The 21,864-nt window shown below is 40.4% G+C and overlaps 1 protein-coding gene across 6 annotated transcripts in view; it reads right to left on the bottom strand.

Moving 5' to 3' along the window:
- CREB5 (cAMP responsive element binding protein 5) overlaps positions 1-21,864 on the bottom strand; it is a 415,931-nt gene that overhangs the window by 103,747 nt on the left and 290,320 nt on the right. For 5 of the 6 annotated variants that reach the window (XM_017956829.3, XM_021935938.2, XM_017956826.3 and 2 more), the window contains one exon: positions 2,026-2,152. In XM_017956829.3, coding sequence (XP_017812318.1) covers positions 2,026-2,152 — 127 coding nt within the window. Of the gene's footprint in view, positions 1-2,025; positions 2,153-16,459; positions 16,577-21,864 lie in introns of those variants that run through there. The other variant, XM_031665331.1, reaches the window with a different exon arrangement.

Here is a 21,864-nt window from a genome sequence, read left to right as displayed (position 1 = left end):
TCTGGGCAATGGGCAATGCATGGAAGTTCTAAAAAAATAGTTTTTGGATGGGAACAACTTAAAGCCTAAAAGAAGACAGCTCGTGATGGAAGTCTTCACATAATTGGTTGGGTTGAATAAAATGTGGGATAATTGCATTGATGGTGCTGTTTTCTTTCATCTAGAGGGGTCTAAGGAGAGCAACATAGCAACATAGGTAAAGTCAACCAACGTGATCTGTCCTCTGGCCCAATGTTACAAAGACTGTCTCTAATCTGGACTACTCAGTATTTAGAGTGGGCAAGTCCATTTCTCTAGACTGAGTCTGCGGACCCTTCACCGCTCCCCTGCTTACACTTAGATAAATGAGCAAATTGCTCAACCTGGGATGATCTGAGCTACTCAGTGTCAATTGAGATGTGCGTTCCAGCCACAACTCTTCACTCACAAGCTGTGTGATATTAGACAACTACCTTCAACTTCTTCTTCAGCTTTTCATCTATAAAATGAGTATATCAATAATTACTGCTACTGCATCCCCACAGGATTGCTGTGAGAATAAAATGAAATAACAATAGAAACAATTTCTTAAAATGCTAAAAGGCTTTGCAAGGCGTTGTTAATATTGTTGTGGGAAGGATTTTAATTGAGTTGTTATAGTGCCTCTAGGGCTTCTGAGAACTCCTGTGGCCCTGTGAACACACCAACCAACGTCACCAAAACACAATGCCAGGGAGGAGGAAGAAGAGGTACAGGGAAGAGGTCCATGGAAGGAGAGGAAGGTTTCTTCTGGAAAACTGGGTATCTCCCTTCTATGTTTATCTACTATTAGTTTTTGTTTTTGTTTTTCGAGATGGAGTCTCACTCTATCACCCAGGCTAGAGTGCAGGGGCACGATGTTGGCTCACTGTAACCTCTGCATCACGGGTTCAGGTGATTCTCCTGCCTCAGCCTCCTGAGTAGCTGGGACTACAGGTGCACGCCACCACACCCAGCTAAGTTTTGTATATTTAGTAGAGATGGGGTTTCACCATGTTGGTCAGGCTGGTCTCGATCTCCTGACCTTGTGATCTACCCGCCTTGGCCTCCCAAAGTGCTGGGATTACAGGCATGAGCCACCATGCCTGGCCTTATCCATTATTTTTATTGTTTGTCATTAGATAATGATTATGAGTCGAGACTCAGAAGTCAGAGTACCTGGATTTAAGTCCTAAATCCATCACCTGCCAGCTCTGTAAACCCAGCCAAGTTACTCAGCCCCTCTATACCTCAGTCTCCTTATCTGTAAAATAGGCATAGTAACAGTGTCTATCTCACAGGTTTGTTGTGAGAGGGAAAGGAGAGAGTGTGTGCATATCATATAGTAGTTAAGAGAGTGGGCTCTAGAGCCAGAATTCCAGGGTTCAAAACTCAGCCAGTTCAAAAGCAGTTCAAAACTGCTTCTCAGCTGAGCAAGTTACTTGCCTTTCTTTCCTCATTCAAAAAGTGGGAACAGTAATACACCCCTTTGTAGAATTGTTTTGTGTGTTGACAAAGTGCTTGGATGTGACTAGCATACAGTAAACACTCAATAAATACTGCTAGCATGATTAACAGAACAACAGAACATGATATGCATAAATGTATGTTAGCAGCTATTACGTATGATCGTTGTTATTGTTATTATTATAGTTATTACCCTGAGTCCTGGTGAGACCACTCACTGGCAATTTAAGGACACTCTGTATACAACCCAAACTGTAGACTTTGGAATAGATACGAAACAGCATCTCCCTGAACAAATTCCATTCCCTGGGTGTCACAGGCCCACTTGTCACCACGGGACCATATCTCATCGCAAAGCACTGAAGGGTGGGGAAGCCAACACAATGCCTGGGGATGGGCAACTGGGCCCTCAAAGCAAACTGGCACACAGCTCAACCCTCCATTCAGAAGCAGTCGCCTTCTTTCCCATCAGCTTGGATCTCAGAGTTTCCTTTGCCCTTTCAAGAGTGGCAAACCTCAGTGCAAGTGACAAGCTATTGTGAGACACATAGAAACACTTACTGGCATCAAGACGGCGGAAGATCCTGGCATTGTGGGGTTGGGCAGGGTCCCAGGCATGGAGGCTGGCATGGGCTGTCTCTGTCTGTTGTGGAGATGTAGCAGAGAAGATAGAGAGCCTGGGACAGGCCTGGGACAAAGAAAAAAAACAAACATGATTCCTGGTGCCCTGGGCCTGTTTCCCCAGTGTCCAGAACAGCGGGGACAACAATGTCACATGTGCAGCAGATCAGATCCACTGATGGGAGAGTCACATAATTGAGGATATTAGGGAAATAATAACAAATAAAACACAAGCCTGGCTTCCTTTGCTGCTTCCTAGTTAATATATCAAATTCCACTTCATTTCCTGACCTCTGTTATCTAACTGATGTTCAATAGGAACAAGCCAATAAGTCTCCTAAACTCTCGCATCTTAGGGAAAGAACTTGGTGGTGAAATTCTTTGTTTACTCAGAAATCTCAGCCCTCTGAAGTGTCTTAGAGCCTGAGATCTGCGTACATTTATTTTAGCCACACTCTCCCACACCTCTGCCTGGAAGCCTGCCTGGCTTTGCTCTGGAAACACTTTTGCTCTCTGGATTTGCAGAGCAAACTTCATTCATGAATTCCCCACAGAAATCTGTTTTGACACTTTCATCGTTCTCCACCGTGAATGGAAAAAAACAAACCAAAGAAGCTGGATCCCGGGGCGGCAGCACAGCTGGCCTTTCTCAGAGCGAGTCCGGAGCCTAGCCTCCAATTACCAGCCTCTCATTTCATAATAACGTGAGGTGTTAGGCTGTTTCACAGAAACTGATTTGGGCCTGACCTACAAGACTTGGGTAAGCACTCCTCGGGGGAGTATTGTACATAGTTTGAGCTTTTGCTTCAATTTGCCAGAAAAAAATTTTAAGGGCCTTAAATTGATTTAATGAGCCAGAGAATGTGGAGCTGAGGGAAAAAGGGAATTATTTGTGTTTATTAAAAATGGCAAACAAGTGACCTCTCCACATAAATTCTCAATCTCCTCACGCTTTTGCTCTAGGGAGCTGTATAAATGTCAAATCATTAAAGACCTAACAACAAACAAACAAAACAAAACAAACAAACAAAAACCTCCCAGGACCTCTGAGTCTTCCATGTTAAACAACCTTATCCCGAAAGTTATGCTAGAAACTAGTGCTTCCAGAATGAATGCATTCTGTTAAGAGAGAGAGAACAACACACACACACACACACACACACACACACACACACACACACACACGGGGAGAGAGAGAGAGAGAGAGACAGAGAGACAGAGAGAGGCTCCCTCGTGCTAAGTGCTGGGCAAAGGTTGCAGACAGAGATGCTCTGGGTAGGACAATGCTTTCCTGTGCTTCTGAAGACAGCCCTGTCTAGTACCCTCAACCAGAGTAGGAGAAGGAGCTGCTTCCCCGGAGTTCCTTTGACTCCCATGAAAAGTGGAAGATAGAGGTGGGGGAGAGAATGCCAACATATTCTTCCTTCACATGCCTATTACAATTTCAAAGAAGATAAAGTTTTCCACTCTCTTTGCCCAAGAGCTCTTTTGGAAATAGAGCTAACCACCAGAGTCACACATCATAGAAGGATTAGTCATTAATCAGTCAAGATTTATGATCAGTGTAGAAAGGTGTATATATGAAAATATAAAAGAATATAAAGAGTTCGAGACCAGCCTGGCCAACATCATGAAACACCATCTCTACTAAAAACACAAAAATTAGCTGGGCGTGGTGGCACATGTCTGTAATCTCAGCTACTTGAGAGGCTGAGGCTGGAGAATTGAGCTGAGAATCCACCACTGCACTCCAGCCTGGGCCACAAGGTGAGACTCCATCTCAAAAAAAAAAAAAAAAAAAAAGAATATAAAGCCTTTCCACAGAGGTTATGCAGATGTACACCAATTACACCCAGTTTTATTAGTAGAATGTGTATGTGAGGAGATACACAGAGAAGCTAATGGAAGCAGCTTGTAACAATGATGAGTGCTTTCGGATAAGCAGATGAAGTGCTATGGGTATTTCTTGACATGTACTCTTGGACCTCTGGAGTATAGATTGACAATAACGACTAAGAGGGCCTTTGAAGGTTCTTTGGCTTTTACAGATCTAGAAGACTGCTGGTTTCAATTGCTCCAAAATACCATGGCAGGTTGTGCCTTCACTAGGTCTTAAAGTCTCCTTCAGAGATGGATAGACTGAGTCAGTTCGGTATAGGATGTGGTTTAGTCAACCAAATTTGTTGATATCCTCCAGTCTTAATGTTTTGTCTGGAAAATTTACTGAATAGAAAATAGTAGAATATCAAAGTATATAATGTTTAATAATGGTCAGTTCTTCTAAATCCAAGATAAATAATCCAAACTCCCTACCTCCATAATGAGAAAGATTCATTGAGAGGACCCCAACATACAGCTAATCATCCATCTATATAACCATCTCAATAGATGTACACAATACATCTATACACACATACAGCCTTTTACCATATGTTTGTATTCCTAGTCACCAGAGGGGAATGTTTTGAGTATAGACAGTTAGGAACAAGTAAAAATATTATAGCAAAGACAGCTAAAAACATTTTTTTATTATGTTGGTTTACAATATCATGCTCATGGGACAACGGGCAACATACTATCATCATTTACATTCTGTCTCCAGTGGGACATACGAAAAATAATAGTGTTCATTAGGATTTTTTTGAGGCGTTCTTTTTCAAAAAGAAATCAGGGGATCTCTCTGAACCTATTCTGGTTCAGGGGATTGCCCATTTAAAAAAATAAAAATTAAAAAAATTAGAGAAAAAATTAATTAAACAACTTAATGGTTATGCAAATGGGGATGCAAAAGTAATTATATTTAAAATGAGTTTTTATTCTTCCTGAAACCATGGAAAACTCTCAGTTATATAAATAGTTTGGGAATGGTATGTTTCATTTAATTCAGTGTTCTTATTAGGTAAGTTATTTCTACACTTTGTAGAGATCTACCAGATTTTAAAATATCAAGTACTTCCTCATTAAGATAGCCTTTCAGGGTACTAGATTCTCTTGGGATTATAATAATAATTTCCTAATGATACTGATCAGGCTAATTAGTGATGTATAGAAGGGAAAGGATTATTTGCGACCTCTGTATGTTTGGATTCTGAATAATTTTGAGCTTAGAGTGTTCTACACAGATTCCATAAATTATTTCCCCACCCCCCACCTACCAAACCAACAGAATTTTCTCTCCATTTCTTGCTTGAATTTTTAAAACTACAAAACCTGAAAAAAGTAAATAAAATGACCTGTGCCTACCCGTCACTAGGTATATAAAGGACTAGACTGAGGCATGTAGCTACGTAGCTAGGTCCAAGAAACAATCATTTGTCCAGAATGCTCATATCGTTAAAGTAAGCATGGCACTGGAATAATTGCATTGTCTAATTCCCTTTGTGTATATTGAAATTAGGATTATTATTTAATACATTATACTTGCATAAAACTTTTTCTATTGCACTTAAATAACGTTTCTTATTTTTTAAGGTATTTTATTGTCCCTCACTTCATGTGCCCTGAAACAATGCAGTGAGGTAGTTAGGTCATATTCTTCCCATTTAAGTCAGGAGTATGCTGAATTCAGAGACATTTAAATTTTCCCAAGGTCACATGGGTCATGAACAGGAATGGGGTTTATACTCAACTTGCAGTATAGGGCTTCCCCCATCACACCTGGATGGCTCCCATAACTATGTTATTATTGATTTTTTATGCTAAAAAATTCACAGTTCATTTCCTTTGATATTCACACTGCTCCCTGGACTTTCTATAAAGTAGTAAAATCCTGTAATACTGCTAACGTGAGAATTCACTCATCCACATGAAATTACATTTTCTTCCTTTAAAACAAAACAAAACAAAACTTCCCAAACAACACATCAGTTCGACTCTGAAAATAATATGGCAAATTGCAGTAAAGTTGTGAAAACAAAGACCCAACAGTCCTTCTCCAGTGCAGGCTTGTTGCCATGAGCTAATAATTCCAGACTTTGTGCAGGCCAAGCCTCCCTTTTAATAACCATATGCCTCTAGGTAAAGTATTCCTACTAAAAATTATTGAGGCATGGAACAAGGTAAGATGTGTGAGCTCATGTTGGATTGTTCAATTACTAAACTGAGTCCTGCAGCATTAAGAGTTTTCCAACTTGACAGATTATTCCTCTTTCTACACTTGTATAAACATACTGCTTACGGTTGAAATCTATGTAAGCTTTTCTTTCAATTAAAATGTCAAGGATGACAGACTGTGTTTTCACTGTCCTTAGCAGAATGATAGGCACCGCAGCGAGAGATTTCATGTCCTCATTTTCCCCCCGAAGGATGTTTTCCTGTCTAGGGGTGTCTGAAAAGTCAGAACTGTGTCTACAGGTCTTCTTTGCCCTGGGGTAAGCCTATCCTCAGGCCAGTGCTTTGGTCTGGAAGGTGCGCAGGGGTTTCTCCACCCTGCTCTCCTTTCTCAGGTCTTCAGAAGATCTGTGGCACACTAGGACTATCTGTTACACTCTCAGGACAGACAGATCTGCCACATATGTGGCCAGGCAAAGGAAAGAGGGTCCATAATGAAAAGAAAGTAGGTTAGAAGATGGGAAGATATTGATCTTCCCATTTTCTTTCAATGAGCATCAAAAGTAGACCATAGGCTGGGTGCAGCAGCTCATGCCTGTAATCCAGAACTTTGGGAGGCAGAGCTGGGTGGACCACTTGAGCCCAGGAGTTCGAGACCAGCGTAGGTAACATGGAAAAACTCTGTCTCTATAAAAGGAAAAATATACAGAAACTAGCCAGGCATGGTGGTGCTTGGAGGCTGAGGTAAGAGGATCACTTGAGCGCAGGAGGTAGAGGTGGCAGTGAGCCGAGATCACACCATTGCACTCCAATCTGGGAACCTGGGCATCACAGTGAGACTCTACCTCCAAAAAAAAAAAAAAAAAAAAAAAAAAAAAAAAGACCATAGAGATGGAAGAAATCTTGAAAAAAATTTTAATAATAACATAAGGACTTGGTGGAGAATAGAATTAAAAAGCAAAAAGCTTCAGGGAGCAGGAGGATATCCAGATGTCATTGTTATTAAAGTTACTGACTGGGGGAAAAGACTCGTAACTTTCAGGCTCTCCATTTCATCATCTTCTAATGAACAGATACGCCTATAGGCTATCTCAAAGGCTCTTGAAGCTCTAAAATTCAGATTTCAGGCCTTGAAAATAAGATGTTCTTAATCCAACTAGATTATGACTTCCATCATGATAAGGGTATCATGCACTGCTCACTGCAGCATCCACAGTGCTTAACCCAGCATCTGGCACACAGTAGGTGGTCAGTGTCTTCATTCAGTGAAATCAAGCTGGTCCAGCATTTAGTTCTTCATATCAAAATTGCACTTAAAACACGACTAAACCCCAAATAGAAGGTGTTCCTAAAAATTAAGAGAAGTTGATTAAAAAGGCTTTACATTCCATGGGATTCATACTTCTTTCTCACTTAAATACAACAAAATTTCACACACAGACCACAAAAAGAGTATTTGCTCATTGTACTTGTATTTGCTTACGCAAAGAAATGGTGCTTCTGGTCAGGTGAGGTGGCTCACGCCTTAATCCTACCATTTTGGGAGGCTGAGGTGGGCGGATGGTTTGAGCTTAGGAGTTCGAAACCACCCTGGACAACATGGCAAAACCCCATCTCTATAAAAAAATAGAAAAACTAGCCAGGCATAGTCCCAGCTACTTAGGAGACAGAGGTGAGAGGATCACTTGAGACTGGGAGGTCGAGGATGCAGTGAGATGAGATCTTGCCACTGCACTCCAGCTTGGACAACAGAGTGAGACTTTATCTTAAATAAATAAATAAATAAATAAGTAAATAAATAGATGTTTTAAATGTGTGCTTCTTTTGGAACTTCTTAAATGAAGTCTTGTAACCTAATTTGGCAAACTATTTTTTGTTTTGTTTTGTTTGTTTGTTTTTGGTCTGGGATAGGAGACTGAAATGCTAAAGAGAGGAATACAAACTCTTAAATCTTAAGAGGTGGCAATTACTAATGCAAAATGCTTATTCCTCATTCTTCTCCAAAGTGGAATCTAAAAATTTCTATTTTTGGCCGGGTGCAGCAGTTCACACCTGTAATCCCAGCACTTTGGGAGGATGAGATGGGTGGATTGCTTGAGGTCAGGAGTTTGAGACCAGTCTGGCCAACATGGTGAAACCCCATCTCTACTAAAAATACAAAAATTAGCCGGATGTGATGGTGGGCACCTGTCATCTCAGCTACTCGGGAGGCTGAGGCACAAGTCACTGGAACCCAAGAGGCAGAGGCTGCAGTGAGCTGAGATCATGCCATGGCACTCCAGCCTGGGTGACAGAGTGAGATTCCATTTCAGTAAATAGCTGGGATTACAGGCGTGCACCACTACGCCAGGCTAATTTTTCTATTTTTAGTAGAGACGGGGTTTCACCATGTTGGCCAGGCTGGTCTTGAACTCTTGACCTCAAGGGATTCGCCTGCCTCGGCCTCCCAAAGTGCTGGGATTACAGGTCTATTTTCATAAAGAAAGAAAACTGTTAGAATAATCAAGTAGAAGGTTAAATAGAAAGACAATATACTTAGCTTCCTTGGCGGGTAATAATTACATTGTAAAATGCAGTGATGTGTAAAGTGAAGGACATGGGCCAGACTACCAAGGTTGGAATCCTAGTTCTGTCACTTACCAGCTGTGTGACCTTGGGCAAATTACTTGTCCTCTCTGTGCCTCAGTTTCCTCAACTATAAAATGGAAATCATAGAGATATTTATCTCATGATACTAAATGAGCTGTTGAATATACTGAGTTATTTTTGTTATTATTATTCTGAAATGTTGATCTAACAGTAGATTAATCACCATACTACAATCAAAAAATTATGGCTTGCTCTAAAACACCAAGCTTTAGCTTTAAAGAACCACAGTCCAACAAATGTAAAATGCCCAACACTGGCTGCATGTAAGATATTTCTTTAAAAATCCATCAACTTTAGATTTCCAAACCCTTCTACAGACGCAAATGAACTTCTCTCACCCACAACTTTACAGAATTTCAAAATGACTTCACACTATTTCTCAGAAAAAGCCCTTGAAAATATTTCCTCAAAATGGAACAAAACTAATTCCCCAGTATCTTGTTTTTCCTAAAAACAATGACAAAAATTGGGAACACGGAAGCAAGAATTAGGAACACAAGAAAGCTGCCTGACCCGTATTTTTAAAAGACATCTTATTACCCATATCTTTTTGTGAATGAGCTCATGCTCTGAACCAAATCTTACCATCAAGCTCCTAAAGATAGACAGCAGATATAATATTTCCCCTTTTAACAAATGACACAAAGAAGTAGAAATATTTAGCCCCAGAAAAGGCATCAAAATGCCAGCAGACTCAATTAAAACACGTATTCTCTCTTTCCAAGCTTTCCTAGGCTCAAGGGAGGGCTGCTGGCGGAAGATCTGGGATTTCCCCATCTGCTTTTCTTTTGGTGACACAGAATGTTGAGTGTGCAGGAAGAGAATTTTGCCTTTGTATCTGTAGCCTATTCTCTGCCTCTTCCCTAGCCCCTATCCTGTCCTAAAACAGTCACTGTCAAACAGCGAATGCTCTAGCTTATCAGGGAGAACAGTAAGCCCACCTCCCTGTGACACAACATGACAAGCTCCAAGACCTTGCACCATTTGGCTTCTGACTACCTCTCTCGCTCCTTGCTCTGGGCTTGGTGTACCTGCCATAGTGATTTCCTTTCACCTTCATGGAAGCACCATCTGTCTTCCTGCCACAAAGCCTGACATATGTAATCTTCACCACCTTCTCTGGGCAACCACATCAGACTGGAGCCCTTTCTCGAGTGCTCTCAGTATACCCTGTACATTTCTCTAGGAACATTTGTCACTATTCAATCAATGAATCAATCAGTCATCAGAGATCAATTAAACAACAAATATGTGTCAGGCTTTGTGCACTCTCTCATTTTAGAAAAGAAAACTGGTTTGGCCAGTTAGATCATTTAATTAATAATTTAGTTACAAATTTCCAATTGGTGTATATATAATGATAAATTAAATGTGTTCTGTAGGCTCTTAGAATGTACCATCTCAGCGTCCTGATTGTAATTCATCAATGATTTATGTTTAATTTTTAAAAATGGGGTCTTGCTATGGTGCCCAGGTGGGCTTAAAACTCCTGGGAGCAAGAAGTCCTTCTGCCTCAGCCTCCCAAGTAGCTGGGACTGCAGGCACTCACCATAGCATCTAGCAATTCATTAATTTTGAGTAATTTTTTAAAGTGTCTCTTCTCCCAACTAGACAATAAACTTCATGAGTCTGATATTATGTCTACCTGTTTACCGCAGCAGATATTTCTGAAACTTAAGAGAGTACATGGTACCTAGTAGGTGCTTAATAAATATGTCTTTTATTAATGAAAACATAAATAACAAGAATCACTCTAACAACGGACAGTCCAGGAATCATGTTCAGTAGATATCTTCACTTACTAATGAGAATAAATTAACTGATTTACAAGTCATAAGTGAAACTCCATTTTACATTAACAGCTTAATACAACTCATTTCTGTTCTTGAAAAGCATAAAAGGTAATGTGTAGTTTTTATCAGCACCCCTTAAACTCAAGCTTTTAGATGAGTTCTAGACCCATTTGTTTTCACATCCATTAAATCAATTTCCACTTGAAATTATATTTTAGGCATTTCATAAGAAAAGGCCAAGGATAATTCAGGAACACTCATCTGTCTCCAATCTACACTATGTTTTAAAAATTGGATGCCTGCCCTGCAATAAGGTTGTACTTTAGAATGCTCAAAGCTCTGCACAAGGAGGCACCAGTTACACCCACACTGTGGTCAACTAAACATCTCATTTCTGCTTTGCATAGACTTACCGATATTGACAAGGGCACTTTTGGATCATTATCACCAGGGTGTTGGAAATTAACTTTACCACACGAGGTAAATTTGGGCCTCCTTTTTATCAATTTGGTACTACTGATGCCTTTATTTTATGGATGTAGTATCTGTTGTTTTGGAAATAACTTCTTCTTCTTTTTTTTTTTTTTTAAGAAAAGCCTGGCTTCACGAAAGCCAATGGTAGTAATAAAACATAATACAGCTAACAGATCTGCATCCTGCTGGAGCCTTTGCCTTGTTTTATAGCATATACACTGCATCTACTTAGGCGGAGGAGATGTTTACTAGGGCTTTCAAGCGTTTTAAACACAGAGAGCAGTAATAGGAGGGGAGATCCGAATTTATGATCATTCTGTTAAGACTATTAAAGCAACCTCTTTTTGGCTTCTTTAGTGACTGATTTCTGCACCATTAATCTGAATTAGTCATGCAGTCAGCTTGATTTATTTATTAACCAAAAACATGGCTGGATTGGTTTCTAATGTACTATTGTCAACAACAACAAAAAATTCCATCTTCAAAATCTGATTTTTTTTTCCTTACAAAGAGCAAAAAGCTTTTTATAAAGACCTTTCATTAAAGACTCTAAATGCCTGAACAGTTGGCTTTACCCATAGGTCAGACTTACAGACATGAAGAGATGGCTTTTCAATCAGCCAATAACTTCTCAGTTGCATCAATTATTCATAAAGTTACACTTAGAAAAGGCAAGTAAATGCAGATCAAAAGATGAAATGAAAGATGATTTTGAACGCAGCTTAAACAAGTGCTGTACGTCTGATTATTTGGGAAAAAATATCCTCAGAAAGACATCTCTCAGTTACATTTCTTTCCGTTGTGAGTTGTTAAAAAGATTCCTCCTTGCCTCATAAGGACAAATAAGTAGCCCTCTGATTATGAGTCTTGTCATTTACATGTGATTGCTGCTTGCATTCATTCACCATAAATGAATAATTCATGAAAACATTCACTGGCACATTTGCCTGGGTATTCTGTAGAGGCAGAGAGTTCCCTGAGCTCAGGGCCACATGGAGAGCCCCACCCCCATTCTGAGCTCTAAGTCAGCAATTCTGTTTAGGTTTGAGCTTGTCGGTTAGTGTATTTTAATGAATAATCTGTGGCGGAATCCACACCTAGCACAATCCTCCAATATCTGTATTCCAAACAGATGACGGAATTTTGAAGCCAAATGACAATAGCTCTAGCAGCAAGAGACTTCCGTGAAAACAGAACTCTTGTAAAGATCTATTGGATCTTCCGGGCAGCCTCTGCTTATCCGGTGCCTCCTGCAAGGCTCTTCAATTCACTGCTGCCCTCACTCGTGCTTATTTCACCCTTTCGCGAATCTCAAGGCAGGGTCTCTCAGGCAGTTTTCAAATACCTCTCCTGGGAGACCAAATTTATGACACCCTCCACCCAGCCACTCGCCGGGATTATTTCAGCTCTTTAAAAGGCAGCGCTAGAATTTATTAGCTCCACGATACATTGGCAGGGGAGGGATGTGTCGGTGGCCCAGAGGGAGTGGTTTTCAGCAGCTGTGACTACATGCATGGACTATGCAACCTTGGGCTGCTAAAAGCCTGATTTCTCAAGTTCTATTCTTAATGATAAAGTGATATCGTGCTGAGAGGATCACTTATTCTCTAAGGAAACACAAACAAGGAAAGGGGCATTGCCTAACAAGGCTGAGCAAACTCTTCGCTGGGTTACATCCTAACAGGGAGCTTCAGGCTCTATCTCAATCACTGCTATGATCAAATCACCGAAAACGCTGGGAACAGAGTGAGGATTCCCAAAGAGATCCTTGTCAGGCATCATGGGGAGAAGGGGGATGTGTGGAAAATTTGGAGAAGGTTCCAGAGAAGCATAAGAAAATACTAAAAAGCCAGAAGGGAAGACTTACGGGAAAAAGTAAAGGGAATAAGACTTCTTTAGCCCATGGGGGAGACATTAGAGAAGGCTGGCAGATAATGATGATGATCTTCAAAGTTGCAAATTACTATAATCTGAGAATGGTCACCAGTTACTTTCAAACACAACTGAAGCAGAATAGTAACAGTACATCAGCAGCATGTGGATTTAACTTAGAAAAGAATATCTCCCAAGAACAAATAGTGTAAAACAATTAAACGGCTAATAGAGGTTTTGAAATTTCCTCTTACTGGGCTCTTAAAAAATAGACTTGTCCCTGTCTGGCTTGCTTTCTAGGGAGAAGGAGGAAGAACTGGCAAACCTCTTGGAGTCCTAAATTATTTTCACTTATTCCAGACAGAGTGGCTGACAGAAATGATAGCGATAACGCTGACTCCCATCCTTAACCAGGAAATCCAATAAGGTAGCCTTGTAGGGCTGACAGGCATAGGCTGTTGGCCGCCTGGCTCTGCCACTGCCCAGGAGTGTGTGCTCTTAGCAAGGCATCTAACTCCTCTGTTTCCTCATTGGCAAAAACTATGTGGCTGTATTATCCATGTCACAGGTATAGCATGAGGATGACTTCGGAGAATATTTTGAGTGTGCTTAGCCCTTTGAAGATGATCAATGCCTAATCTATTTAAGAGATGAGTGATCTTCTGTAGAAAATACAGTTTATAAGACTGCCATTTTAAAACACAAAGTAAAGCTATATTGTTCTAAATTTGGGGGTGAAGCATTTGGGGAAAAGACCCAGAAACATCCAGCCTCTCTGAGGGGTATGGGTGTCTCCTCCATTACTGTGAGTCCCCAGTTATCCCCTATCATCTTCTCGGGGAAGCCGGCTTTCTCTCCATGCCAGACCTCTTACAGCGGGTAGCAGTTTCTCTGCTAGGCTGAAGGGAGAATATTTGAGAGCAATGAGCTTGGCACACAATAGGAGCCCCACAGAGGTTTCTTAAAAGACGTAATGAAGTTACCTCATGGTCTACTATCTCTTATTTCCTGGCAGCTATACCCCTATGTCACATCCATGACAGGCATCTTTTTAAGAGCTATGATAACTTGAAACACTATCCCTATTTCTAGGGACAGTCAAGCTACCATTGGCTTGAACAGAGGGTATGGGGGAAGGGTGAAGTTTCTAGGAAACTGTGTGCCCTCTCTTGTGCAACCTTCCCTGAGCTACCTTTCAAGTTCTCCCACTTTGCAAGAGCACTTATCATGAAGCAGAATTGATATTAATCTGAAACACTTAGTAAAATAGTAGCAATAAAGCTCATAATAATGATACTTGGCAGGTACTTTACACTTTGCATTCAAGGATCTCAAATGGCTTTTCAACCTGGCTTTGCTATTTTCCAAGCTACTCATGGACTGGACACACAAGCAAAGACACCACTGAGTATGGCTTCCCTGCAGACAAAATTGATTCCATCATTAGGTTCTGAGATTGACATTGTGTTCAATCTATGTACACAAATACACCTGCTACATACAAACACCCACAGATACCTACATCCTAAAAGGCAAAAGTGCTAGAAAGACTTTTTTTTTTTTTTTTTTAGACGGAGTTTTACTCTTGTTGCCCAGGCTGGAGTGCAATGGCGCGATCTTGGCTCACTGCAACCTCTTTCCCCCAGGTTCAAGCGATTCTCCTGCCTCAGCTTCCCGAGTGGCTGGGATTACAGGGAACCATCACCATGCTCGTTTAATTTTTTGTATTTTTAGTAGAGACGGGGTTTCGGCATGTTGGCCAAGCTGGTCTCGAACTCCTGACCTCAGGTGATCCACCCGCCTCGGCCTCCCAAAGTGTTAGGATCACAGGCGCAAGCCACTGCACCTGGCTGAAGATTTTTTGTCTCTAACACACTTTTGCCTGTATTAGCAGGAGAAACTCTGGAACCCAGGTTTACATTTTAATAGACTTGTTTTATTTTGATATGTCTCTCAACCCTCTTCTCAGGGTATTTAAAAGTACAATTGAAATGTCTGTGTCTGTTTGTTAAAGGCATGGAATTTTAAAAGACTTACTTTTCCTTTAAGTTCATTAAAGAATATTTTGTTTAGGTTTAAATGATTACTTAAAAGCCACACAGGGGTTTATATAAAGTGTTTCTTCTAAGGTACTTTTCCCTTCCCTGGTGGCCCTGCATCTCGCCAAAGAGAGTGACTTGCTCAGTTTCTCAAGTTATTCCTCAGACAGTCCTATTCCTACTTGCAAACAAATGTGGTATTTGGGGTTTCAAGTTCAAAATGTAATTTGGTATCATTTCAGATGTCTTCCTACAGCTTAATAAACATTTTCCCCAGAGGGACTTGGGGTCTGATTTTAATTTGTGGTAGGGTTATGGGCACAGTAAATGTCAATTTTAGCTATAGACAATAAGTCCCTAGTATAAATAGAAATGGAAAGTGACTGACAGTACACTTAAAGAACATGCAAAACATTATGCTTGTTCACTGGCGGTAAGTGTTCCCCCAAAAATCCCTTCACTGGTCTGTCATGATAGCTTGGTTTTCTTTTTTTTTTTTTTGAGTCAGAGTCTCACTCTGTCTCCCAGGCTAGAGTACAGTGGCACGTGATCTCAGCTCACTGCAACCTCTGCCTCCCGGGTTCAAGCAATTCTCCTGCCTCAGCCTTCTGAGTAGCTGGGATTACAGGCGCCTGCCCCCATACCCAGCTAGTTTTTGTATTTTTAGTAGAGATGAGGTTTCACCATGTTAGCCAGGCTGGTCTCGAACTCCTGACCTCATGATCTGCCTGCCTTGGCCTCCCAAAGTGCTGGGATTACAGATGTGAGCCACCACGCCTGGTCGATAGCTTGGTTTTCTCTTCAGATTGCTGACAACTAGTCACACCAGAACAGAAAGGCCAAATTGTGCTTTCTTAGGATGTGTCAACTTGAAGATCATAAAATGACAAAGTGAAGTAACTGAGTCCTGCATGGTATGGCTTTGAATATGAATACACCAGCAAGAGTGTCTACTGACTCAGCCAGTCCTTTACCTGGTGATTTTAGGCTGTGTCCTCAGTGCCTCTGAGTTTCCCTTTCTTCATGTACAAAAAAAAAAAAAAAAAAAAAAAAAGGCTGAATCAACAATCTTCAAGGTCATTTTCAACCCTAAAGTTAAATGAGTAGACATGATCAAGAGAGGGTAATCTGGTTGGGTGCAGTGGCTCACATCTGTAATCCTAGTGCTTTGGGAGGCTGAGGTGGGAGGATCTCTTGAGCCCAGGTTTTCAGACAAGCCTGGGCAACATAGCAAGATCTCATCTTTACAAAAAATTTAAAAATGAGCCAGGCATGGTGGGGTGCCTGTAGTGCTAGCTACATGGGAGGATCACTTGAGCCCAGGAGTTTGAAGACACAGTGAGCTATGATCGTGTCACTGCAGAAACAGAGACTCTGTCTTTTAAAAAAAAAAAAAAGTGAGAGATCCAGAATGATTATTTATTTCAGGGAAGCAACACGTCAGTTAAAAGTAGATTTTCCTCAAATTTGGACACAAATAGATGAGTAATTCCTTACTGGTTGTTCTTGGACTTTCCTTTCCTTGAACAAAAGAAAGGCTCCAATGATCTCTGAGTGCAAGTAACATTTAGCTGAGGAGGGCAGCAGGAACCAGGAATCGTGATGGGTAGGCGAGGAGGTCATTTCTTCTCACATATGAACAATAATCCTTTTGATGAGCAGGAAATAAAGGTTTCACTCTTTGTGCACTAGAATAAGTAATTTATTAGTAAGCACAATAACATCTTTTAGGAGAGGTAGGACAGGTCCCCAAATAAGCAGTTCTGTCTTTTCAGTGTTGGAGCCATCAGACTCATTGGGACTAGGTTTAAATCGCACATTTTGAGAATGACAAAAATCCTCCAGGTCTGCCAGGAAAAACATTTCACTACTTCACAGTACATGCTACCTGATACTACCTGCTAAAGAGCTAAGACAACATTCCCTAAGTGCCTAGGTTGAGCCCTGTGGATGATCCAGTCCATGGTACCTGTGATGGTAGGTTTTCTGTCAACTTGACTGGGCCATGGGTTGCCCAGATAGCTGGTTAAACATTATTGCTGGGTGCCCCTATGAGGATGTTTCTGGAAGGGATTGACATTTGAACTGGTAGACTGAGTAATGCAGTATACCTTCCCCAATATGGGTGGGCTTCATCTAATCCACTGAGGACCTGAATAGAAGAAGAAGGTGGAGGAAGGTTGAGTGATCTCTCTCTCTGCCTGATTGCTTGAGTTGGGACATCTGTCTTCTCCTGACCTTAGTCTGGGAGCAACACCATTGGTGCTTCTGGTTCTCAGGCCTTCAGAATCCAGTTGGAATTTACACCATCTGCTTTTCTGGGTCTCCAGCCGGCAGATGGCAGATCATGGGGGCTTTTTAGCTTCCATAATCTGGTGAGTCAATTCCTTATAATAAACCATATATCTCTCTCTCTCTTACTGGTCTGTTTTTCTGGAGAACCCTGACTTGTACAGTGCTCCATCTTTAGATCTTTCCCCTCATATTTCCTTAAATGTATTTGGTAGAAGTGAATTAGCAGATTTCAGGCATTAACTTTGAGATTCCTCATCCTGTACTTCTAATCATTCACCAAGTTCTATTCAATCCACCCCCAAAATAGACCTGAAATGTATCCACTTGGCTCCATCCCTACTGCCAAGATCCTAGTCCAAAACACTGCGTTGTTTCTCTTGGTTTCTTCCAACAGTTTCTGCCTCCAGTTTTGCCCTTCTTCTATCCAAACTCTGACTTGTAGCCAGAATGATCTTCATAAACCAAAGATATGGTCATGACATTTCCCTGTTCAACATTCTTCCATGATTCTCCTTAGCATTTAGGATGTGTTTTCAGTATCTTTTATATGTTCTACCTCATTGATGCCTGTAGTACTGACTTTCCACCTGGCTTGATAGCTTCCATTCATTTCCTAGAATGTGCCACGCTGTTTCCTACCCCAGGGCCTTGAAGCATCTTTTGATCTTTGCCTGGAAGGTTTCGCCATCTGCTCTTTTGTTGACTAATTCTCATTCATCCTTTAGGTCTCCTTTTAAATATCCCTTTCTTAAAACTTTCTTTGACCCCCAAATTAAAAGTCAAATTTAGCAACCACGAATTTAAAGGGTCACATAGCCCCCTCTGGTTTTCCTTCATGCTATTTCTAAGAATATATTAATAGGTATGGCTATTTTGTTTAGTATCCATCTCTGTGATTAGTCTCAAATCTCCCTGGAGGCAGGGGCTATGCATTTGGGTAAAATCATTCTGGTTTCCTTTCACCATTGGGAAAATGTACACTTACTTTCTGGAGGACACTGCTCTGTCTGGATGGAGAAGCAGAAAGGAGAACATCATAACATAGTTGGAAAGGCTTCTAGAAGTGAAGAAGATTGATCCAACATAAGTGAGTACCAGAGTGCTTGCCTCATGCTATTGGTAATAGATCTTTCTGCTTTTCTGAAGCCTAAGGCTATTTCTCTTGACAAGCACAAAAGTGAAAATGCCAAATGGAAATGTTTTCTTTCCAAGGCTTATAATTTTGCTTTCGGGTAATGCTGAAACATTCAAGTATTCTTATGAAAGTTAAGTGCTTTCCATTTTTGCCATGGTTTCAGTTGTTGAAGCCCTCCAAAAGGATTAAAACCTATAACTACTTTTATATAAAATTGCCAAGTATCAAATATATATGCCAAACAAACCTCTTTAATTAAAATAAGGCTGAAAGAGCTATAATTGTAAGTGCCACGGACTGCTATTCCTTATAAGGAAGAAAACTGAAAAAAGATCTTCTGTTATATTACTCAAAAACAAAGCAAACAAAATCAATGATTTCAAAGTCTAGCATGGCTGAGAAAATTCATTTTCTTAATATGAATTGAACTTCAGAGTGATAGGGCAGAGTGGACATACGAGAATGACTGTCTACAGCAAATTTCTGGCAGATGCTTTGGCCTATTGGTTCACAGCCAGTATTTGTCTTCATAAATGAATTCCACATCTTTATTAAGTATTTCTCTTTTTATTATTTGAAACATACTTTAAATATTTTGTTTTATAACGTCCTGGAAATTGATACAATTCCTTCCAGATCAAGGAAGATGATAAAAATCAATTATATTTTTTTTACTTTTAGAGCAATTACAAAAAATTTATGCTCCAATTTGTCCATTACTATGAATATCATTTGATGTCACATGTAAACAACTTGGGCAGCCAGAATGAAAGGTATCCTTCTGACTAGGTAATTTTTCAAAGAGCTCTAAGTGACTATTAGATAGAAATATATACCCCTAGTTTGAGTTGATTTGTAGAAGAGTATGTAGTAAGAATTACAGATTTTAAATTGGAATCAACCTTTTATAAGAAAATCCCCTGCAAGAACCAACCAAAACACATCAAAAGCCTGAAGTGAGCCTCCAATGTCAGATCCTTTACAGAAGCAAGTCACAGTTTGTAACTCAGAGAATAAATCTTATTAAAATGAATTTTATCTGCCACGGATGGAATTTCAAAGTTGGCCCATTTACAAATGAGTTAATTTGCTTTATCCAAAATAAGAGGGATTTTGGGGGTCCATTTAAATCATTAGAATGGCTGGTTCAGGGTTCAGAGAGGGGCTGGACTTCATCTCCACAGCCCCCGCAAAAACTAGACTTGTCTTCCCTGTGCCTCAGAACCCAGTTCTCAAAGCCTCCTAATGGGTTTCACTGTTTTCTTTCCAGTGCTTATCATAATCAGGGAGCTGCACATTTGCATCCCTAATGGACCTTTTTCAAAAGTGTGTTGACATTTCAGTAGGTTTCGAATAGCTCTTAATGCTTCTCTCAATTTGGGCAGGTGCCCACAAATCTCCTTATATGGGTCTCCACATACAGACTGTCTACTTTACTCACAGGGTTGGTGGGTTCTTTTTTTTTTTTTAAAAAAATCCCTGGGAACCTATCTTAATTATACTCTTAAAAAAAATGAAAACTCAGAAGTTGGATGACTCAGAAAATGACCATCTAGCTGGGTGCCTACACGCAGGGCAGCATCTTAACTCTATCTGTGAAACTCAGGCCTGAGTTAAAAGTATCCTCCCTCGTGTGGTAGATTCACTTTTTGGAGCTTCTATTTTTATCGAAAGGAAATAGATATAAATAAGGCCATCAAGATAAACACAGGTTACAGGAGAGAGTTGAAATCAAGCAGGAAGCTCATCATCTGAGCACAAACTCCCCTGCGTTTTACTGCTCATTTTTCCTAGGAGGACTAAGAATCCAGAAAGCGTCCAGAGGGGCAATTTTAGTCCCACCTAACTTTGGGTGACTTCAATAAACATTTGATACAACAGAAATACAGCTAAACTTATTTTTTTAGGCTTTTTGTTGTTGTTGTTGTTGTTAAACTTTTACTCAGCTTCTGCTGTATCTCAGGAACTGTGCTGAGAGCCTAGCGTGAATGAAAGATCATTGCTGCCCTGCAGGAATTCATCATTTATGAAGGCAAATAGCCAGGGAAGTCAGCTAATGGTGTAATGGGAGATACCCCCCAAAGTGTTATTTAATACCTGGGGGTTCCAGGGGATGGTCCTTGAAGAGGAGACACATGAATTGTTCCAGGAAAGATGAGAAGTTAGCCCTGCGTCGTGGGCACACGCATGTATGTGTGTGTATGCGCGCACGCGTTTGTGAGTCAGAGAGATGTTGGTAGTAGAGGCTCCAGAGCTTACTGTCTGTGAAAGGTGGGTTGTTAAAATGTGTCAACAAAGGCTGAGAAGATATTAAACAACTACTGTCATTCATAACTTAATAACATGAAAATGATCTCTGGATGATAACAATCCTTTCTAGAAATATCGACTGTCTGATGTATGTCCCATTTAGATGATGCCCTTGTATACATCAAATTGGGAACTATATACATATAAAAATGTTAAAACTGATTTCCCAGTATTTCAGGTAGGTGCCTGAGTTACAAATTAAAAGAACCATTTGATAGACTATACTGCACACTTTGGTCATTTTTGCATTAGAGAGAGACATTTGGGGTAAGTTGCGGGGAGGCACTGGAGCTCTCGGGCAGGGGACTCGGTATTTTTCAGAATTAAAAAACCCCTTCTTGACCCTATTGTTCTATATTAAGCGCCTTTGGAAAAGGTGAAAATAGAGCCATAAGTTGGCCCTACTATTTCTGTTTCTAAAAAGCCTTTTCCAAGACAGAAAGTTGATATAACATGTTTTCTCTTCAGTATTTCCAGTTTTAATTTTTTTTTTTTATATACAGTTCAATAAATACAGATAAGCATAAGATGGTGAGAGTCAGGGGGTAGATTTTATCAATCACTGTTATGCACTATCTTTCCTGGAAGTACTGAAAGTAGTTTTCTGAGTTTAGTGTGACATTTCCTCTCCCTTTTAGGTACTGCTTTTGCAACAAATTAATTTTGGTTCCTAGAGAGCACACTCCTACCTCAAAGTGCTGTGTGAGATGCTCCCCTAACAAGAGAATAAATAGATTTTTCCATGACTTCCAGCATAGAATTAAAACATATAAAGATAGCTTTTTCTTGGCTACATTGACTTGAAATATTTTGAAAAAATACATTGTTATCTCCTAGTTTCTTTCTTTTCTTTTTTTCTTTTTTCACTTTCGGAGGGCAGCAAAGTTAATACCCTAGTTTCTAAACCGATATTGGCAGTCACTGAATACACCCTTTCTTTCAAATGAAAAAAAAAAAAAAGAAGAAGAAGAAGAAAGGAAGGAAGGAAGGAAGGAAGGAAGGAAGGAAGGAAGGAAGCAAACCTTGGTCATCCTGGCTTAAATATGAAAATGAAACAAGAATATGAGACAAGGCAGCCTCACAGAGCAAACGGCCCAGCCCATGGCTTCCCACCCGGGCCCTCTCCCTCCCTTATTGTGTGTATCTCGCTCAAAACCCACTT

This window comes from Papio anubis, chromosome 4 (genome assembly GCF_008728515.1).
Source record: "Papio anubis isolate 15944 chromosome 4, Panubis1.0, whole genome shotgun sequence".
NCBI classification, from domain to species: Eukaryota; Metazoa; Chordata; class Mammalia; order Primates; family Cercopithecidae; genus Papio; species Papio anubis.
This window is presented reverse-complemented; position numbering and strand designations above follow the sequence as displayed.